The 20,220-nt window shown below is 36.6% G+C and overlaps 2 protein-coding genes and 1 pseudogene across 2 annotated transcripts in view; 1 reads left to right on the top strand and 2 right to left on the bottom strand.

Moving 5' to 3' along the window:
• Nucleotides 1–6: 6 nt before the first annotated feature.
• On the bottom strand, nt 7–6,001 carry LOC107481451 (phragmoplastin DRP1C). Its single transcript, XM_016101728.3, has 16 exons — nt 5,686–6,001; nt 5,537–5,600; nt 5,288–5,392; nt 4,745–4,846; nt 4,350–4,400; nt 4,187–4,248; nt 3,410–3,500; nt 3,197–3,261; nt 2,909–3,103; nt 2,664–2,783; nt 2,496–2,566; nt 2,103–2,328; nt 1,449–1,499; nt 919–1,192; nt 627–766; nt 7–244 (listed from the first exon to the last, which is right to left on the bottom strand). Exons 1-16 carry the CDS (start codon nt 5,815–5,817, stop codon nt 116–118), a joined length of 1,878 nt encoding a protein of 625 aa, XP_015957214.1. The 5' UTR covers nt 5,818–6,001; the 3' UTR covers nt 7–115.
• A 9,203-nt stretch (nt 6,002–15,204) lies between these two features.
• On the top strand, nt 15,205–17,631 carry LOC107481452 (transcription termination factor MTERF4, chloroplastic-like; annotated as a pseudogene).
• Nucleotides 17,632–18,728: 1,097 nt separating this feature from the next.
• Nucleotides 18,729–20,220, bottom strand: part of LOC107481453 (microtubule-associated protein 70-2) — a gene marked incomplete in the record, with an annotated part of 5,253 nt that continues 3,761 nt past the window's right edge. Inside the window, 1 exon segment of the mRNA XM_021139282.2 lies at nt 18,729–19,389. Coding sequence (XP_020994941.1) covers nt 19,350–19,389 — 40 coding nt within the window.

The raw sequence follows: 20,220 nt of genomic DNA, 5'->3' as shown, positions 1-20,220 counted from the left end.
TTCTTTGAGTTTGATTAAAAAAAAAGAATAATAATAATGAAATCATAAAATCTATGACAAATCTTCCTTATAGTAGCATCTGTAGCAAAAAATAAAAATAAAAAAATTAAGATCTTCATGATCTCCAGGCCACGGAATCAATGTCATCCCTAGCTTGCTTGTACAATTCAAGCCTTTTAGCAAGTTGATTTCTCTTTTCCATCAGAGCTGGATCTTCATCCAACATGGCGCCCAATTTCTCTTTCTGTAAAAATAGCGCGCACACACATTGTTATAAAATCTCATCCGTATAACGCTTTCATCAGTTCTAAGCTAACTATCGAATGAAATTCCTAGTAGTTAACAGGGGACCACTACGAAGACACTTGGTTGATTAGGATTTAGGACAACTACACACGCAGCCACATCATTGATGTAATTACCCGTCCTTGTCTTTAGTAACGTACGGCTTAATCCGAGTACCAACATTATAGTTAGATATAACGCATTGAATAAGTTAACTCATCCAAGACCAGCAAATTGCAACTCATCGTTGTCCATACTATGAAACAAAATCTTCTTTTTTTAAAAAAAGGTAGAAATTCCGTGTAAGGTGGCAAAACTTTAATCAAACCTAAAAATCATACCTCCTTCTTCCCAACTTGAACATAAAAGTAGTTAAGCAATGATCTCTTGGCCTCTCTAACTTGACAATATACCACGGCCTTTGGTATAGAATTCTTAAGCGAATCGCAAACCATGTTGATATAGGCATTAACATTTGATCCTGAAACAAGAAGCATTTGATATTAAGACCAGTAGAACGTTGGAGCAGAAGTCAAGATAATATTAAAACTGTATATCTATCCAAAAGTGATCCCAAACATAAAACTGATATCCATCAATTATTAGTATGAAGACTTGTGGAAACTTAGTTACCAATCTTCCGGAGGTGATAGTCAGGATTGTCCATTGCGGGATTGGGAGCATTACGTTCACTCCGATCATTCTTATCATTACGATTTGAATTTGGCGCATTTGGACCCCTTTCTCCTTCTAGATGAATCTTCCTGAAAAAATCTACTGTTAGATAGCTAGACTCCATATCAACCAATCGTATAACTGTCTTCCTGCTTTCTTCGCGAAATCTTTCCAAAGCTTCGTTTGCAGCAGTTGCTATATCATTTGCAAGTGTTGGAAATCTTTTTAATTCCTGCATGATATGAAGTAGTTAATCTAAGTTCTCTTCTTTCGTGTCTGCCACAAAAGAATAAGCCTTAATTCCCACCAAATCCCTAGTGACGTTTGGGGTACTGTTCACAGATCTGGAACAGCACCTACAGAAATTACATGCATTACAAGCACTTGAACATCCACTAATTTTCTAAATTATAAAAGCTGGTCCAGCTTGCACGTGAATATTTGGAAACATGAATTGTCCGAGTATATCTACTTAAAAGATGTCATACCTCAGTTTCAGAAATTGACTTCCGTACAAGTTCCTTCAAAACGAAGTGTACCTGAGATAGCAGAATAAAAGTGTATAACTTCTGATGAAAAGAACATAATAATACTAAGCAATTTGTTCCAAAAAAGACAGCAAGAACAAATGTTTGTTACAAAAAACTAGATATGGAAAACCATTGCTTGTGGAGTAACATGTAAAAAGAGAATAAAAAACACAGGTTAAGGTTGATATTTGATATATTGAGCTCTACTAAAAATAGGTAGATGAAAGCTGCTTTCAAAGTTGTGGTTTTCAAATAAAAAGGCAATGGAGATACAGCCTGGGAAATTATCTACGATCATAATTAAAAAAAGAAAGGAAAAAAAATTGGCAACAGAACATTTACAGCATAGAGATGCAATGGTTACAAGGAGATAAGGCATTCTTTTAGGGGAAAAAAAAGTTATATGTTTTGAGTGAAAGGCATCTAAAGAGTGAAAGTATTTCATATCAAGATCTAGTGATTCCGTTTAGCAGTTCATATCAATAACTGATAACTCCATCAGTAATACAGATCAACAAACAGAAACCATTCATGGTAGCCAAACCAGAACCAAAAACAAAAAAACAAACAGACTACTATTGAATAATATAATAATAAGGACAAGAAGATTACGGCATCCACAGAGGCTTCAGCTGGGCCTTTGAAATAGCCAATAGACCCTTCAATGAGTCTTCTATAACCCTGCTCTGGGGCAATCAGATGGGGCTGATACCCATCAGCTTCAGTGACAACTCTCTGGACATTTTTCAAGGCGAGATGACGATCGAATGGAAGTTTTTTTAAAGCAGCTGGTAATTGATTATCAAAAACTCCATATATCCGGTCTCCACCAGGACGTCTGAAATAGTATTTCGTTTACTACATAAAATTAATTCCTCCAAAAAAAAATTAACTGTACGTATAAAGAAAAAGAAAAATAGATGTATCAAATTCTTTGGTGAGGAAAGAAAAAGTGGTGTTCTACAAGCTGAGGCTATAATCTACGAATAGCAATTAGTCACGTACCCTCCGTCCAGGTGTTCCTTAAATACTTTGTCAAACGCACGACACATCTCTAAAATAGTGTATAGTTGGGCCTGCAAAAATGAGAAAACAGCTTAGTACAAGCAGAACCAAGTAATTTCAAGTTTCAAATCTAATAAAACTGATTTCAGCATAGAACCAAGTTCTGACCCCTGAGTCCACAGCAATGGGCCTGCCTATACGATCCAACTCTGCATTAAGCTCGTCTATCGTCTTATTTATTAAGGCAATGATACTGGGGATCTTCTGTCTGATAACTTGCTCCAAATGCTAAGCCATAAAAGCCAGTGAAGAGAAAGAAAAGAAAATTACTAATCATAGGATGAATTTGGGTTATCACAATCAGAATGTTAAATAAAAAGCATGAATAAATTACAAATTGCTGAAGAGAATACCTGAGATAGAAGCTTAGCTAGATACTCTGAGCCCATTTTATGTGCCAAATGTCCATATTCAGGACTTGTCTCAAAATACTCACGCTCCTTCCTACGAGCAGCAATCATGTCAACATTTCTGTTAATATCCGCTTGTGAACGGTTCACAATTCCAACCCATGGATGCTGCAGTCTGTATTGCCTTCCCTCAAGGACCTTCAAGATACACACAAAGAAAACCCATTGTTTTGAAATTATGCACTCGGTAATAAACTGAAGATAGCCATGAGGTTGTTAGAGAAATCATACATCAACGGCATTAGTTCCTTTATCCATAAGATCAAGTTTGGTAACCACTCCAAATGTCCGTTCACCTGAAACAAAAAAATATAAAATAAAGTATTTTATTTTATTTTTTCTAAATCGGTGGCATATTGATGTACAGCAGAAAAAGAAATGAAAAATTCAATGGAAGACATGCAGTCTACCCTTGGAATTCCTTCCAACAAAAACCAGTCATACCTGATGGATCAACTTCTCTAGCAATTTTTATAGCATCTGAAGTGGCAATATCTTGATTTGCAGGAGAGATAGCCAAGATAATGCAATTTGGCTATACAATCAAATAACTTAATTAGAAAGTTTATCAGAAAGCTAGTTCAGTGTGCTTCAAATGTGATAAACAGAATGAGAACTAAAAATAATTTTCAATTGCCATTAACTATGAAATTGGGTGAGCGTTAATCCTTCAGTTACATTGTCCATTTTCTTCAACCTTGAGACATCTTTTCTTAAATTCTAACATCAAAGTTCAAGCTAGACAACATGCAGATAAGTGGAGATCAGGTCAACACTTAACAGTGAACTTATGGCTGATCATGAACAAATGGTAATGATGATTAATATATACACGGGAGTACTTGTAAAAATGAATAAAAAAAATACGAAAACATTTGTGTGGAGAGCGAACCCACACTTTCTCTATTGATCGAAAAGGAATAAATAGCTATATGGAACAATATTGCACGAATAAAAAGAATGATGAGCATTAAGTGGTATGTTATTTGATATGGGTTTACATTATATGGAACCGGATTTCTCCTTTATGGCCTTTCAGTTAGTTAAGTTCTTTACATCATGCTTATTTTATTTTAATGGTGGTCCAATATATGTAGCCATATCCACCTAATATGACAAAGCTTATTTTTTACCCTTTATTCTCTTCATATCATGCAAAAATAATTAGTTTAAGTGTATCTGACTACTGCATACTTATTTAAATCAAAAGTGTAATTTTACCTTCTCAACATACGAACGGACCATGTTTTCAATATCTTGAACAATAGTGTCTGGTTGTCCCTCTGTGAAAGAAGACAAGCTTATGTTATGCATCAGAGATTCTCATGTGTATTTTCAGAATAGCACTCTGCATAAGATTACTTAAAATTATGTTGAGGTTTACCTACTGCAACCTTTGTCAACCCAGGAAGATCTATAAGGGTTAAGTTTACAACTGCAGGCAAAGCCACAGAAAGTTAACCACAGAAACAAACTGACAAGAGAAATTTAGCAGAGGTACATACGAATAATGTATTGAGACTACTCTAGAGATATGAGCTTTGCAGGCAACTTAAAAGAAATAAAGCAGAAGCAAAAGAATAAAGGACTGTTCCGCTACTCTAGAAAAGATAACCTTGCATTATTTGAACCCTAAATCACCATTCATCCCCACAATCAAATGTTCAATGACAAGGTGTGAAATGGTAAGGGAAGAAAGAAAGGTACATACAGATCAATTTGACAAATTATAAGGCCTATATAAAATTGCATCCATCAATTGATAAGCAAACAACTTACCATGTGGCGAATAAATGCTGAGTTGAATTGGAATGTTAGAAATTTGTTTCGTCTTCCCGGTTATGCGATCTGTTTCATCTGAAATTTCCTTCCTCACAGCAGCTGCAAGGTCATAAAGTAACGTAAGACATTAAAGTAGTTGTGAAATTACAACATTGTCACGCCAGGTTAACCACACTGAAAAATAATGGACACAGACAAACACCATAATTCTACATGCTAAAGGAGACCCATAAGAGTCCAAATTTCGACAACAAACATAGCTTCGCTCCCAAGACATATAATCCATGATGCCAAAATGACTGACACCAAGTTCTGCTACAAGTGTTTAAATCTATTGCTTTCCCATGCGGGGAATGCATTCTCCATTGAACTCAATTTAAGCCTAGTTCAATATACAGCCTACTTAGAATTTGGCTTATTAATATTAAACTAAAAATTAACTTAAGATTATACAGGCATACATGATTTTTGTTAGCTAGAGACCATTGCATGTGAAGCTGAAACAGAAACGGGAAATCTGTAGTTAGAAAATTCAGTTACCGAAGTCAGTGAATCTCTTTCGCGGTAAGTGAAGAAACTCGGCGTATTCCTGGCCATCCTCTGTCTTATGAAGTTGCAGCACCAGCGGTCTCCGCGTAACAATACCTTTGATTATGCAAAATGAAGAAAAAGTATCACTAAATCTATTCATTTGCATTTCAGATTTCACAGTTGAGCATGGCGTCGTTAACATATACTCATAGCTTCCAAATCAAAATGGTAATGATAGAGGAAAGTGAGGAATAATACCAGATCCGCGAGGTAGGAAATCCCTACCGACCACGCTTTCCAACACTGAGGATTTTCCTGAACTCTGATATTCCACAAAACAGTGACAGAATGAAAAGATGAGATGAGATCGGAAAAAGAGAAGTTGAAGCTGAAGTTGATGAAGGTACCTGTCCTCCGACGACGGCGACGGAGGGAAGAGCCTCCCAGAGGGACATGCCCTCGCCGCCGTGATCTCCGAGCACCGTGCAGGCCCGCTGGATCTTATTGATAAGACCGATCAAGCTCGTCATGGTCGCCATTTTGGATCCAAACGAATAAGATTGCGGATCTGAGTATGCGAATGATGAAAGAGAAGGAGGAAGCTACTTGGTTTGTTTTTGTTGGTTCCACGTTAGATTCAAATCAATGAATGAATGTGTTCAGATGCAGAAATGGAGAATGTGCTGTGCATCCAGAACCAAAAACAAACCAATAGCCAACGAAGAAGAAACCAAACTAAACCAAGTTATATTGTAAGATTATTTTATTATTTTTATTTATATTTATTATAAAATCCTTGTATATTTGGCCAATGGGGCAAACAGTCACTTCAAATTTGAAAAGCCAGTTAGTTCCATAGTCATTTTTCAACATCCTTATGACTCTGACAAACCAAGTAGAAATTCTTTCATTTGTATTTATGTGGGTCGTGTATTTTTCTATCAATTTTTTTTAAATAAAAGTAGTAATATAATTTTAAGTTTTTAACCACCTTCTCTAGAATAGCAAATTTCTTTAAACGTATTAATTGTGATAAAAACTCGTATAAGGTTGATAATTAAAAATCGTTAAATAATTTAATAAATTTAATTAAATTATCATCTAACGATTCTCAAATATTAATTTTATATAAAATTAATTATACCTTAGTTTGCAGCTTCAATTATTCACCAAATATTGTCTTAGTAAAATGCGTTTCCTATTTTGCATATCCTTGAATTTTGGGTAATCAGATGACATGCACTAACATTAATTCCTGGTCGATACTCTGCTATAAGAGAAAAAGTATAGAGAGAATAAAAGAGCGTGTAAAAATTATATTGAGATTTTTTTTCCTTTTTTTTGTACTTACTCTATATTAATTTATTTTTTGAATCTGTATGAGAGTGTTTTTCTAACTTTCTATCACTGGTTAAGGAAATAACAGAAGTATTATGTAAACATTTTTTTGGCTAGATGTCCATACATATTGCTTATTGCTTATATTGAATTTTTTTTTTATCGAAAATACGTTCAAATAACATCGTTGTAAAAGTAATTATTTATTACTACAACTATTATTTATTACAGTGATTCTGCTAAGAAACTAATTAAGAGTATAATGAATTAGTAGACATTTTATTATTTTTCCGTAGATGGATAACCGTGTAACGTATAGCTTCAGCTGGAAGTTATTAGAACTAGTTTTAAGTCCGTGCCAAGTATGGATATATAGTATCAATCATGTTGAATATTACAGTAATAACTGAATAGCAAAAAATAAATTGACAAAAACTTCTCTCTACACTTTTAAGGATATAATTTGAGACTTTTTCATCAGAATTAACAATCAAAATCTTAAGACTAGACATATTATTAATTCGAAAGAGTGCAACATAAAATTGGCCATGTGTGAAAATGAACTTTAGAAGATACACACCAACAGTTGTGAGTATGTGTCCTTATGACTTATTTATGGTCATTGCAAAGCAAAGCACAATTGGAAATTGCCTTCAAGTAAACCTGATAAGTAAGATTTTATTATTGGGGATCATGTTCATTCTTGGAATAAAAACAACTTGACCAACGTTTCGTCCTGCTAAGATGACGCACTCAATAACATGATCACCAAGTCGCCTAACTTGCATTCGTGTATCGTTGCACAATCCACTGGATTGGACAATATTATGAAGAAGCATGACAGGCACACCAATCTTAAGCACTAACTTGTGTTGTGGAATACCAGAATAAATCAATGCATTCAACGATTCTGTGCTCATTGTGTATAATTCAGATTGTAAGTGACTGTCTTCATTAAGCAGTGTATCAGACCTCAAGTAAACCTTTTCATTGCCAAGAAGCAAAGATATGACATGATTGTTAACTTCGATAACAACATCATGTATCGGTGTCAATATACTCCTGTTTTTAAATTAGTCCACGCTAGAAATATGCAGGAAGATATCAGGATAAATGAACAACACCAAATTGTGAAGAGATGGTGACTCAAAATTTAATAGCAACTTCTCCAGTATCCTAATCACCGATTCACCATCAGAACTGTCTCCTAATAACCCGTCACTTAACTTAAGGATCCAGTCAGCAAATTTCTTTAACTAAACATTGCGGATATCCTGTGAGCAAATTTTTTTATTTTCATTTTAAAGTTTATATATCAATTGGTAAACTCTAAACTTGATATGATTAAGCTAACCACAATAAACATTAACCATATAGTAACTTCTTTTTATATGTGATTCATCACTTATATTCTATAAATATTATGAATATTGGTGCACTCTAAAAAGATACTAATTTAAATATTGAGGTCGATTAACCTATCAGTTATGTTCATTTTATCTGAGTAAATTAACAATCATAAACACTAATTAGATAACGACTCTTTTATTTCTTTATATGCTATTCATAATCTATATTCTATATATATCATGAATATTGGTGCACTCTAAAAATAATGCGAATTTAAAGATTGAGGTCAAATAACTCAACTGACGCCGGGACGTCGCTTGGGCCACCAATCTTGGCGAGGTTAACAACCCTACTATAGTGAAAATAGCCAAGAACCCACTTTGGTTGGCTAAATCAAGGATGCACCTCTTACTCTCAAAGAGTTTAGAGGAAAATAAGCACACAGCTTATTTAAACATATAACTCAATTAATTTAACTCTGATGAATAAAATGGGTACATACGCATATTTATACTAGTAGGGGAGGGGAACCTTCATAACTCGGGCGATGTGAGACTAACTCATAACACAATATAATAATATATGCTAAACTATACTACTTTAATTAATATTTCTAATAACCTAATAGATGCTCTGCATCATTCTCCCTGGGTTGGAAAGGGCTCCTACATCATCCTCCCTGGGTTGAAAAAGGCTGATCTTGTATTGGCGAAATATTCCATTGGGGAGTGCATTTGAAATATGAGAAAAGGCATAGCTCAGCTTGATTCTTTTGACCATCTACATGTTGTAACGGAGTTAATACGATCTTCTTGTCATCTTTAATAAAGGAGTATGTATTTTTAAAACCATCATGAATAGCTCGACGATCATATTGCCAAGGACGTCCTAACAGTAAATAACACGCATCCATCGGGATGACGTCACACCATACTGTATCTTTGTATTTGCTTCCCATAGAAAATTGGTCACAACATCGCCTTATTACTTTAACTTCATTCTCATTTTTTAACCAATGTAACTTGTACGGATGAGGATGTAACTCGGTTGGAAGCTTCAGTTTGTCTACCATATAATTTGAAATAATATTTTCACAACTTCCGCTGTCCATGATCATTAAATTTATGAGGATGTATTGAACATCATGAATGAAATTCAAAATAACAATAGTCAACACATGCATTGGCTTATTGATAGATAGCCTGTTCTTGATAGAAGTATAAAAGTATAGATAGATAGCCTGTTCTTGATTAATGAATTCTGTTATTGGCTTATTGATTGATGCTAAATTGGTACTAATAAACTGTCATTGGCTTGTTCTTGCACTTTTTTCTGATGTTAAATTTTATTAAAATTTCTTGATTTTGTGCTCATTACCTCACTAAGTGCTTTTTTTGTTGTTAATCATTGTGCTGATCTTAATTTACTTGTGATGTATTTACTGTCATTTAGAGAGTGTTTATTCTTTGTTTTTTTTCTTTCCTCTTATTTTCAGACACCAAAGAATATATTACAAATTATATATTTAGATTGATTTAGGTTTTCATACTGTGGAGATTGTAGTTAGATTTTTGATAAGTTATCCTTGTTAAAGTTTCTGACATAAGCCTTGAAGATAGATAGTTTCTTGCCATTCATGTTTTTTTTTAAAAAAAAAAAACAACAAATAAATAATAGAAAAAAAGAATGTGCTGCATTGTTGTTTTAGACTATTGAAGTAAACTTGTTCTATTTTAATCATGCTTGCTTCGTCCAAGTAAAAAAATAAATAAATATGAAAGGGCATGTGACGTCTTGTTTTTTTTTTTGTTTAAATCACACATATTTATTAATAACTTGGAGAGGAAGAATTTGATAATGAGAACCAATGGAGACTTCAGTCAGAGTCAGAGGGAGAGGGAGAGGGAGAGGGAGAGAGGAACGGCAGCTCCGTGATGTATTCATGTGATGACACACCAACTTCGAAAGACAGTAACCACATGTTCAAAATAAGAGATAATCTTTTATGTATACTCAATATATGTTGTGACTGTCTGAATGATAATGAAGTAATTGTGTGTGATAATGATGCTTGGACAAATGAAAAATTTGTGCTGCATAAAAAATAGGTAATAAGAAAGGAGGGATCGAATAAATTGGGTTCTTTCACTGAAAAAGATTTTGCCCTTCTGATGAATGAATAATTTCATTTTATAGGTAAAATTTACATCAATGATGCATGTGACAGCGTAAATTTTTAGAATAGATTGGCCAAATGTCAAACACACTTGTCTGATGTTTTGAATTTACATTGATTATTTTTTTTGAACTAACAGGTACCGTACTTTAATTAGGTGTTGAAACTTCCATCGATGACCAACACGTAAAAAGACTTTAGAAACTTTTATCTTTGTTGTCTCTTTATTTAATAGAGCAATGCTAGGGGGTCAGCAATTTTTGTAATTATTAGCCATCAACTAGCCATCAATGATGATTTGATGGTGTGAGATTGGTGTGAGATTTCATCTAATGGCTCACCTTCCTCTGCTGGTTACATGCTGGCCAAAATTCAACAAAACTGCTGGTCCCCTAGACTTTTCCTATTTAATATCCAGTAGCAACAACTTAACAGCCCAACCATATTTGTTATTAATGTGAGTAGGGACGTTGAGTAAAAAAAGTGACATTGTCAACAGTCAAAAAGATCAAGTGGTTGGGTGAATAAAAGCAAAGTAAAACCAGCCAAACACAGGCGTTGAATAAGAGAATTCACACAACTAATATTAGCAGGAGTTGCAATACCTAGCCTCTTGAAACCGGAAATTAGGATATTAACTTAGGATATGAAAATCTTTTTTGTTCATAATATTGGGCCGGCCCAACAATAGGCCCGCTTGCTCCTCCTTCACCAACCGAATCTCCATTCAGTTTTCTCTTCGTCTCTGTTCGAAGTTGGAAACCTCTGCACACTCTGCAACTACAGTGCACTGTCACGGCCTTGGACACACTCCAACGCTACCGTGCCGGCACTCGGACTTACTCAACCTCTTGAGCTAAGACCAAGTCAGCCTAACCCTCAATACTTAGCAAGAAAGCTAAGAACACAAGAGAACACAAGAGAAAGGAAGCTTTGGTGGAAGAACACTTTATTGCTCAAGTGTGGTTACAAATGATTCACACACCCTCACACTAACTCCTACCTCCTATTTATAGCCATCCACCTCCTCAATGGATGGTTAGGATTAAATCTAATCAATGGTCTAGATTAATCATCTAGAACCTTCTTTACAAATATCCATCATACCATAACTCTCTAAATACTTCTAGATTCTTCCATACTACTCTTTATACTCATATATATATCCACACTCTTCTAGAATACTCTATGGCCTTCCAGAGTATTCTAGAACCTTCTAGAGTATTCCGGGACCTTATAGGACATTCTAGAACGTTCCGGAACCATTTAGAGCATTCTCAAACACTCTAGAAAACTATACAAACACTGTTAAATCTAACCTTCTAAAATTTTCTGTGACATTCTCCCCCACCTAATGCGCAGACGTCCTCGTCGCGTTCTGTTCATGATAGTGTTCTAGGTGTTCTTGGAATTGCCACAGATCTTCGCGAGTTTCCCAGCTAGCTTCGGTTATCGGGAGCCCTTTCCACTTGATCAAGTATTGGATACTTGGTGGTACTCCTCTTCGTCGCACGACGCGATTGGCTAAGATCTCTTCGATTTCTTTATCAAAGGATCTAATCACCACAGGCGGAGCACGACTCGAATCACCTCTACTCGGTTCATCTTGGTCTTCGTGATATGGTTTAAGCATACTATCTCCATGATATGGTTTAAGCATACTCACATGGAAGACCGGGTGGATCTTCATAGAGGGAGGGAGTTGTACTTTGTAAGCAACCTCCCTAACACGTCCAATGATCTCAAATGGCCCTTCGTATTTGCGAATTAAGCCCTTATGAACCTTGCGAAAGGCTTTGAATTGTTGTGGAAGAAGTTTAATCATTACCTTGTCTCCCACTTGATAGCTTGCATGCCTCCTCTTCTTATCAGCTCATTTCTTCATCCTCTTTGCAGCTTTGTCAAGGTAAGAACGAGTGACATCTGCTTGTTCTTTCCAAGACTTAATCATATGATAAGCTCCAGGGCTCTTCCCTGAGTAAGGGGAAGAAAGAGAGTGAGGTGTAAGCGGCTGTTGTCCAGTCACAATCTCGAATGGGCTCTTCCCTGTAGACTCACTCCTTTGCAGATTGTATGAGAATTGAGCAATGTCTAGGAGTTTTGTCCAATCCTTCTGATTAGCGCTTACAAAATGCCTCAAGTAACACTCAAGTAAGACATTCACTCTCTCAGTCTGCCCATCGGTTTGAGGATGGAAGCTTGTTGAGAAATGAAGCTCCGACCCAAGGAGTTTGAACAGCTCTGTCCATAGTCTTCCTGTGAAGCGTGGATCTCGATCACTAATGATGCTCTTAGGCAATCCCCAGTACTTCACCACATTCTTGAAGAATAGTCGTGCTGCTTCCTCTGCAGTGCAGTCAGTAGGGGCAGATATAAAGGTAGCATACTTCGAAAATCGATCCACTACCACGAGAATAGATCCAAACCCCTCAGACTTTTTTCTCAGATTTTCCCATTTAGGAACGTATAGTCTTCTCCCTTTTGTGTAGAGAAGGTCATTTTCTAACCAAAATCTTTTGGTCTTACCTTCTCTAGCCAACTCCACCAACTTCTTGGCTAATGGATCGTGATGCAACCCTTCCTTGATGGTATGCACAATATCTCCTTCAACCATAGAAATGGCCGCCAACTTGTATGGTGTTAAGATAGATGGTTTTGCTTCTAACTCCAATTCAATCTTGTGATCCACCTTACTCCTAGGTGGTAGTTGTTTTGGCAACTCGAGAGGCATCACATCCTTATTTTCTTCAAGGACTTTCTTGATTTTAGGGGAAACATCTTCTCCTTTGGCTGTTGACTCCTCTTGTAGTAAAGCCAAAGACATCATCTCCTCCTTCTTGAAACCTTTCTTGAGTTGCATGGTCGAGATCATCGGAATTCCTCCAGCCTTTGAGATTGTAGGGACCATGCATGGAGACCCTTTCTCCATGACGCATACTATATTGTAGTATGGCATAGGTATTATATTTGCCTTCCTTTGCAAATCGAGCCCGATGACTATTTTAAAATCATCCATGGGTGCTACTGAGAAATCTACAAGGCCCTTCCAAGAACCAAGAGTCATCTCAACCCCTTTTGCTACTCCCTTAAGGGGTTCACCCTTGGTATTCACGGGTTTGAACCAGCCATTCTTTTCGGTGATCTTCAACCCAAGCCTCTTTGCTTCATCAGGCGTGATGAAGTTGTGTGTAGCACCAGTGTCGATCATAGCCATGACGGGTTTTTCATTGATAAAGGCTTTGACATACATCAAACCTTTCTTTTCTGCAGTGCTTGCCTCTTTGGCCTTCACAGGATTTATGTGTTGGATAGATCCAACACACTCAATTACTTGAGTTTGAGCTTCTCGTTCCTCAGCGATAGATACCAAAGTCCCTAGTTTGGGACAATCCTTCATTTGGTGTGGTCCCTTGCACACGAAGCATCCTCCTTTGGGCACGAAAGCCTTCTTCTTTTCTTCGTACTCTTTCTTTGAAGAGTATTTTCCTTCCTTCTTGGTTGAGAAACTCTTCCCCTTGTCTCCCCCACCTTTAGTAAAACTATGCTTGGAGGAAGACTTGGGTTTAGAGTCTCCCCTATGATACTCAGTGAGTGATTCGGCCACCACGATGGCCTCATCGACATCCTTAACATTCCTTCTTTGTAGTTCTTGCTTTGCCCAAGGTTGGAGTCCATCAATGAAGAAGAACAATGCATCCTCTGATGCTAAGTTGGGGATTTGAAGCGTGAGAGTAGTAAACTCCTTTACGTAGCCGCTAATCGTACTCTTGTGCTTCAACTCCCTCAACTTCTTCCTTGCTTCATAAACCACATTCTCAGGGAAGAATTGTCTTTTCAATTCCCTTTTGAAATCTTCCCATGTGGCTATGTTGCAAGTACCCTTTTCCATATCTACGCACTTTCTCCTCCACCATAAAGTAGCATTATCAGAAAGGTAGAGAGCTGCAATGCGTACCTTTATTGCTTCTTCGACCACCCCTTGGCCTTCGAATTACCTCTCCATTTGCCATAGGAAGTTCTCCACCTCGCGAGCGTCCCTTACGCCCTTGAACTCCTTTGGCTTGGGGAGATCAATCTTTGTCATCTCCCTTATAATGGTTGGTCGAGATTTCGCCTCCTCGAACCAAACTCGAACTTCCTCAAATAGCTTCAAGGAATTCTCAAGCTTCTCTTCAATTTGGAGCATACTTTCTTTGAAAGCATCTAATTCTCCCAACACATGAGCCTCGAGGGTCTCCTTATCATGTTCTATCCTTTGGAAACGCTCATCCATAGAGGATAGAACATTCTCCAACACAGAAACTCTCTCTTCTAGGAAGTTAGAGTCCTTACCTCTAGGCTCACTTGAAGAACGGATCTTCTTGCCTCCCCATTGAGAAGGAATAGCATCCCTTCCCCTTTGAAACTCAACATGCTCCATGGTGATATTAGAGCTCCATGGTGATATTAGAAGCCATTCCCACAAACCACTTGTGCTCCCTCTCGAACCTTGCTCTGATACCAAATTGTCACGGCCTTGGACACACTCCAACGCTACTGTGCCGGCACTCGGACTTACTCAACCTCTTGAGCTAAGACCAAGTCAGCCTAACCCTCAATACTTAGCAAGAAAGCTAAGAACACAAGAGAACACAAGAGAAAGGAAGCTTTGGTGGAAGAACACTTTATTGCTCAAGTGTGGTTACAAATGATTCACACACCCTCACACTAACTCCTACCTCCTATTTATAGCCATCCACCTCCTTAATGGATGGTTAGGATTAAATCTAATCAATGGTCTAGATTAATCATCTAGAACATTCTTTACAAATATCCATCATATCATAACTCTCTAAATACTTCTAGATTCTTCCATACTACTCTTTATACTCATATATATATCCACACTCTTCTAGAATACTCTATGGCCTTCCAGAGTATTCTAGAACCTTCTAGAGTATTCCGGGACCTTCTAGGACATTCTAGAACGTTCCGGAACCATTTAGAGCATTCTCAAACACTCTAGAAAAACTATACAAACACTGTTAAATCTAACCTTCTAAAATTTTCTGTGACAGCACACTCTACAACTTCAATGCTCACAAGAAGAAAAATCTTCAACTTGTTCTCAACCCAATTCGCTTCTCACCAATTCAATGCAGTTTCGAAGTTATCACGAGTTCCTTCGCACCCTTATTCTGAAATCCACAAAACCCTAAACCCCTTTAGGGTTTTTCTTTTGTGCGCATGGAATTCGACGCAAGCATCGAAATTTCCCGAATACGAGATGCCATCGGTGACGTGGGGTGTGATTCAAGGTCACAAGGAGAAGCTGGTATCGCGGGTCATTGTATTCGACTTCCTCAGGGGTTTGGGAATCGTCCCTGACGAGTTGTAGGACCTTGAGCTACCTTCGACAGTTGAAGTCATGAGGGAGCGCGTGTAGTTCCTCCAGAAACTAGGGCTAACAATTGATGACATCAACGATTACCCTTTGATGTTGGGATGCAGTGTGAGGAAGAACATAATTCCTGTTTTGGGGTACTTGGAAAAAATTGGATTTCAATATCCAAACTTGGGGGATTCATTAAGAGCTACCCGCAGGTATTGCATGCTAGTGTGATTGTTGAGCTTGTCCCTGTTGTGAAGTTCCTTAGGGGACTTGATGTGGAGAGGGAGGATATTGGGTATGTGTTGCAGAAGTACCCTGAACTTCTAAGGTTCAAGCTTGAGGGTACTATGAGTACATCAGTGGCTTATCGTTAATCCTAGGGATATTGGTCCCATGGTTACTCAGTATCCTTATTTTTTGGGGATGAGAGTTGGGACTGTGATCAAGCCTTTTATTGATTACTTAGTCTCTTTGGGACTGCCAAAGAAGATTTTGGCTAAGATGTTGGAGAAGAGGGCCTATTTGCTTGGATATGATCTTGAAGAGACTATCAAGCCAAATGTGGATTGTTTGATTAGCTTTGGGATAGGGAGGGAGTGTTTGCCTTCGGTTATTGCACAGTATCCTCAGATTCTTGGATTGCCCCTCAAGGCCAAGTTGTCTTCGCAGCAGTACTTCTTCAGTTTGAAGTTTAAGACTGATCCTGAAGGTTTTGCACGAGTTGTGGAGAAGATGCCGCAGGTGGTTAGCCTTCACCAAAACGTGATCATGAAGCCGGTCGAGTTCCTCCTCGGAAGGGCTATAACACCGCATGATGTGGCTAGCATGGTGGTCAAGTGTCCGCAGTTAGTAGCACTGAGAGTGGAGCTCATGAAGAACAGTTTTTACTTCTTTAAGAGTGAGATGGGAAGACCACTGAAAGAGCTTGTGGAGTTCCCTGAATACTTTACTTACAGTCTGGAGTCTAGGGTCAAACCAAGATACCAAAGGCTATAAAGAGCAAGGGGATAAGGTGTTCATTGAATTGGATGCAGAATTGTAGTGACCAGAGATTTGAAGAGAGGTTGCAGGGTAATTATATTGAGACTGAAAGTATAGGTCCGACATTTTTAATAGGTGGGAAATTGAACCTGCCAGGTAATGCAATTCTTTCAGATGAGGAAGAGGAGAGTGATGATGAAGTACTATACCGAAGAACTGTTTCTTTATAGAACAATTTTTCGTTCTTTTTTTTCCCGGTTATATACTGATGAAAATTATGTCTTGTTTTGAATTTTCAAAATGTTGTAAGATTCCTTCATTATTTAGTCACGGTGCCATAAAGACATAATTTTGCAGGTCTCCCAAAATTTGTGCAATTGTGCTTGAGAAACTTCGTTAGGTGCAGGTGCCATAGGTAAATCAATCAGATTTTTTAGGATCAATCTTGACAGGTATAGTCATCTTACAAACAGAACAGTAATAAACAATGCGATTTATTCAATAATTAGAAAAAAAAGAATCAGCTTGGTAGACATTCGAATAATCGGGAGTTGCATTTATATAACTTCATCAAAAGAACCACTATAAAACAAGTTGCAAGTAGAATTAGTAATCATTCAATAGCTTGCAAGGAATTGGGATAAATCTTTCAATGGCATATGAATATGATGTAAGATTGGAAGTATGTTTTGATCTCATACCCAAAAAATAATAGCAAAAAAAGGCCATGCTCCTTGTTAAATAGGAAGTGCTGCACTCTTTGTTAATTTATCAAATTTCAACTCTTCAATTATTATATTTTATATGAAAAGCATGCACATGAGAATAAATCAATAAATAGAGTAAAGCTTTAAAAGCCCAAAACAGTAAAAATGTAATAAAAAATGTTATTTGTACACTAAAATTAATTACTATAAATACATGTGTAATTTAATTTATTTTCAATGTATATTTATATTCTAATATATATTTTATACTAATGACTGATTTTGGTAATTAATTTTAGTGTAATTTTAGTGTACGTGGCGTAGTCGAAATGTAATAAACCACGAAATTCAGAAGGGCAAAGCTAATGCTAACTTTGGCTCCTTGATCGTAGAGTGAAGTGATGGGGATGGATAGCTGAGACATGAGAGTGATGTAAGAGGTGGCACAAGTAATCAAGGTAGCGAATGAATGATCATTTTACATATACGTGGCAATGAGAGGTAATCAACGTAAGTAAGGCTGCGTTTGTTTTTGGAGGCACGACAGAACATGATACTAGGATAGAGACAATAGAACAGAGACACTAAAAATTATTTTTTGTGTTTTGTGTTTGGATATGATAGACAAGATACTGATGTAATGTCCTGTATTATGTTTGGATAGACATGGACAAAACTAAAATAGTATGCAAAATGACTGAAATAATCATGTAATTCCAAATTTTTTACATCGTACAAATTAATTTAATAAAAATAAGAGTACGTAGGAGTACAAAAAATTACAAAAAAAATTAGTCTATGAACCAATAAGATAAAAATGGTATTAAAGTAACAAATTAAAAATAAATAAAGTAACATAAAATAGAGAAGTGAATTAAATCTCCATTAATACAGCATGCCATAAAGAAGAGAATGAACAATAAAAAGAAATAAATTAATTATCCAGTCAAATAAAAAATTCTACAAAAAAAGAGAGTATCTAAAAAAAGAACACAGAGAAAGAAGAACTCCGATGTAAAGAAGAAGCTAAAATTAAGAAAAATAAGAAGAGATAATAATAGAATAATAAAAAATATCTAAGGATAGAAAGGGAAAAAATTTTGATTAAAAAATCCGTGTCCATCTTTTTAAATCCCGTGCCCATCATTGTCCTTCGTAAAAGAGTGGACACAAAAATATAAAATAGTATTTTGGAGACAATGTGTTCCGTGTCTATGTCTTTCGGTATCCATATCTCTATGTCCTGTCTTCGAAAACAATATTCGAAAACAATATGATATTGAGTTGAGGTGACCAGGTATACACACATCCCTTATTAGACCTATCCATATTCGTCTTAAGAAAACAAACGGAAGGAGATAATTTCTTTTAGGGAGTTTCGGGGCGTGAGATGGCTTGGATAGTTCCGTGTTCTCTATTTCTAGCATCATTTATTTTACGAAACTACTCTTCATATATTACTAACAGCTTTCCCATACCAAGGTTTCAAATTGAAACATTAGTTATGAACATGGGACAGATCCAAACTTGATCAAAAGATTTAAATTAAATCACATCGTTGGACAAGATTGGAGCTGGAGGTACAACGGACTCGAACAGTACCCTCGAGCTATCAAGAACGGAGAAACAAGTGTAGAGGCAACAATGCGCCTTTCAATCAAACAAGAAAATATTATGAAGTTGAAACTATGAATGTATGACACAACCATAAGCTTAGATCTTGATGAGTACAAAGGATATTAACAAACTCGAACCAACACAATCACACTATCTGCGTATCACAAATATCAACTGCAGAAAGGATCTAGCTATACAACAACCACACAACCACTCAAAGAAAAGCTGAAGGTTAGCTCCATGTTAATTGTCTTCCTTTGCCTGCCTTCTTAGCCGATCTCACTCTCTCTATGCAATACAACATTCTAGGTCAGATGCATACCCATTCCTTAAATTCTTTTCTAACTCTCAATCCATGGCCGATATAGGGAACAATGGTCGTTGGCATGCCAGTTACAATCTTGTAATCAAATTGAGGGGGAAAAGGCAAAGTAAAAGATTTTTTTAAAAAAGAAAAAATCAACAGAGAAGGCCAGAAGAATGATAATATGAGAAAGTTCACTCCTCAGTGCCACTGCAATAGACCTATTGCTATTGCGTGCTGCGTGTTAATCCACCCCGTGTCACGCTCCTGTGCAAATGCAAGCACTTCATCAGTCATCCAAGTTAATATAATGGGCAAAGCAGAAAAATTGGCAAAGCAGCGAGACATAGGAAAGCAATCAAAGCATAATATGCTTGAAAATTTAGTCTTAGAAATAATTTAAAATAGAAAATAATTCAGAGATTCCAACCATTTGACAATGTAGTCACTAGTCAGGAAATCAGGGTTCCTATTCAAGTAAATAACATGCAAGTTACAGAAAAATGGACAAAGCAGATAGAAATTAGAAAATAAATGCTATGTTGTGTGGAGTGCTGCGCTTTTTGCAAATCACTGCAAGTCTAATATTTGTAAGTGATGATAGTCTGGTGAAGAATGAACGAAGCACACAACTGAATAAAATAATGTTGTTTGAAGGAAAACCCATTCCTAAGTGCAGACAACATAATCAAATATGATTGTAAAATTGACAAGGCCCGGCAATATAATTTACAGTTAAAAGATGTTAAATTTGGCATATAATTTGTGAGCACTAAAGTAAGTTCTTCCTTTTATTCATTTCTTAGAAAGGATGGGAAGTTCTCAGTACATATAAGTATATAACTAGGTTGCATCGTAAGGCTTTGCTGAGTTCAAATTTAATTTCCCAAACAAGAGGCCAGCACGAAAACAAAATTGTCCATCAGATGGTAATTGGCAAAGTAGTGAAGATAATTCAGTGTCAAGAAAGACCATAACCATCAGCACTCTGTTGAATAAAGCACACAAAATTTACATGCAGTGAAGAATTAGACCTGCACAAAAACGAATGTAACTAAATACCTTCCAGAAATGAGTTGCTGCTGAGCATTGTTTACA

The sequence above is a fragment of the Arachis duranensis genome, chromosome 3, assembly GCF_000817695.3.
Source record: "Arachis duranensis cultivar V14167 chromosome 3, aradu.V14167.gnm2.J7QH, whole genome shotgun sequence".
Taxonomy (NCBI): Eukaryota; Viridiplantae; Streptophyta; class Magnoliopsida; order Fabales; family Fabaceae; genus Arachis; species Arachis duranensis.
The sequence above is the reverse complement of the archived record's forward strand: the minus strand, read 5'-3'. Positions and strand labels throughout refer to the sequence as shown.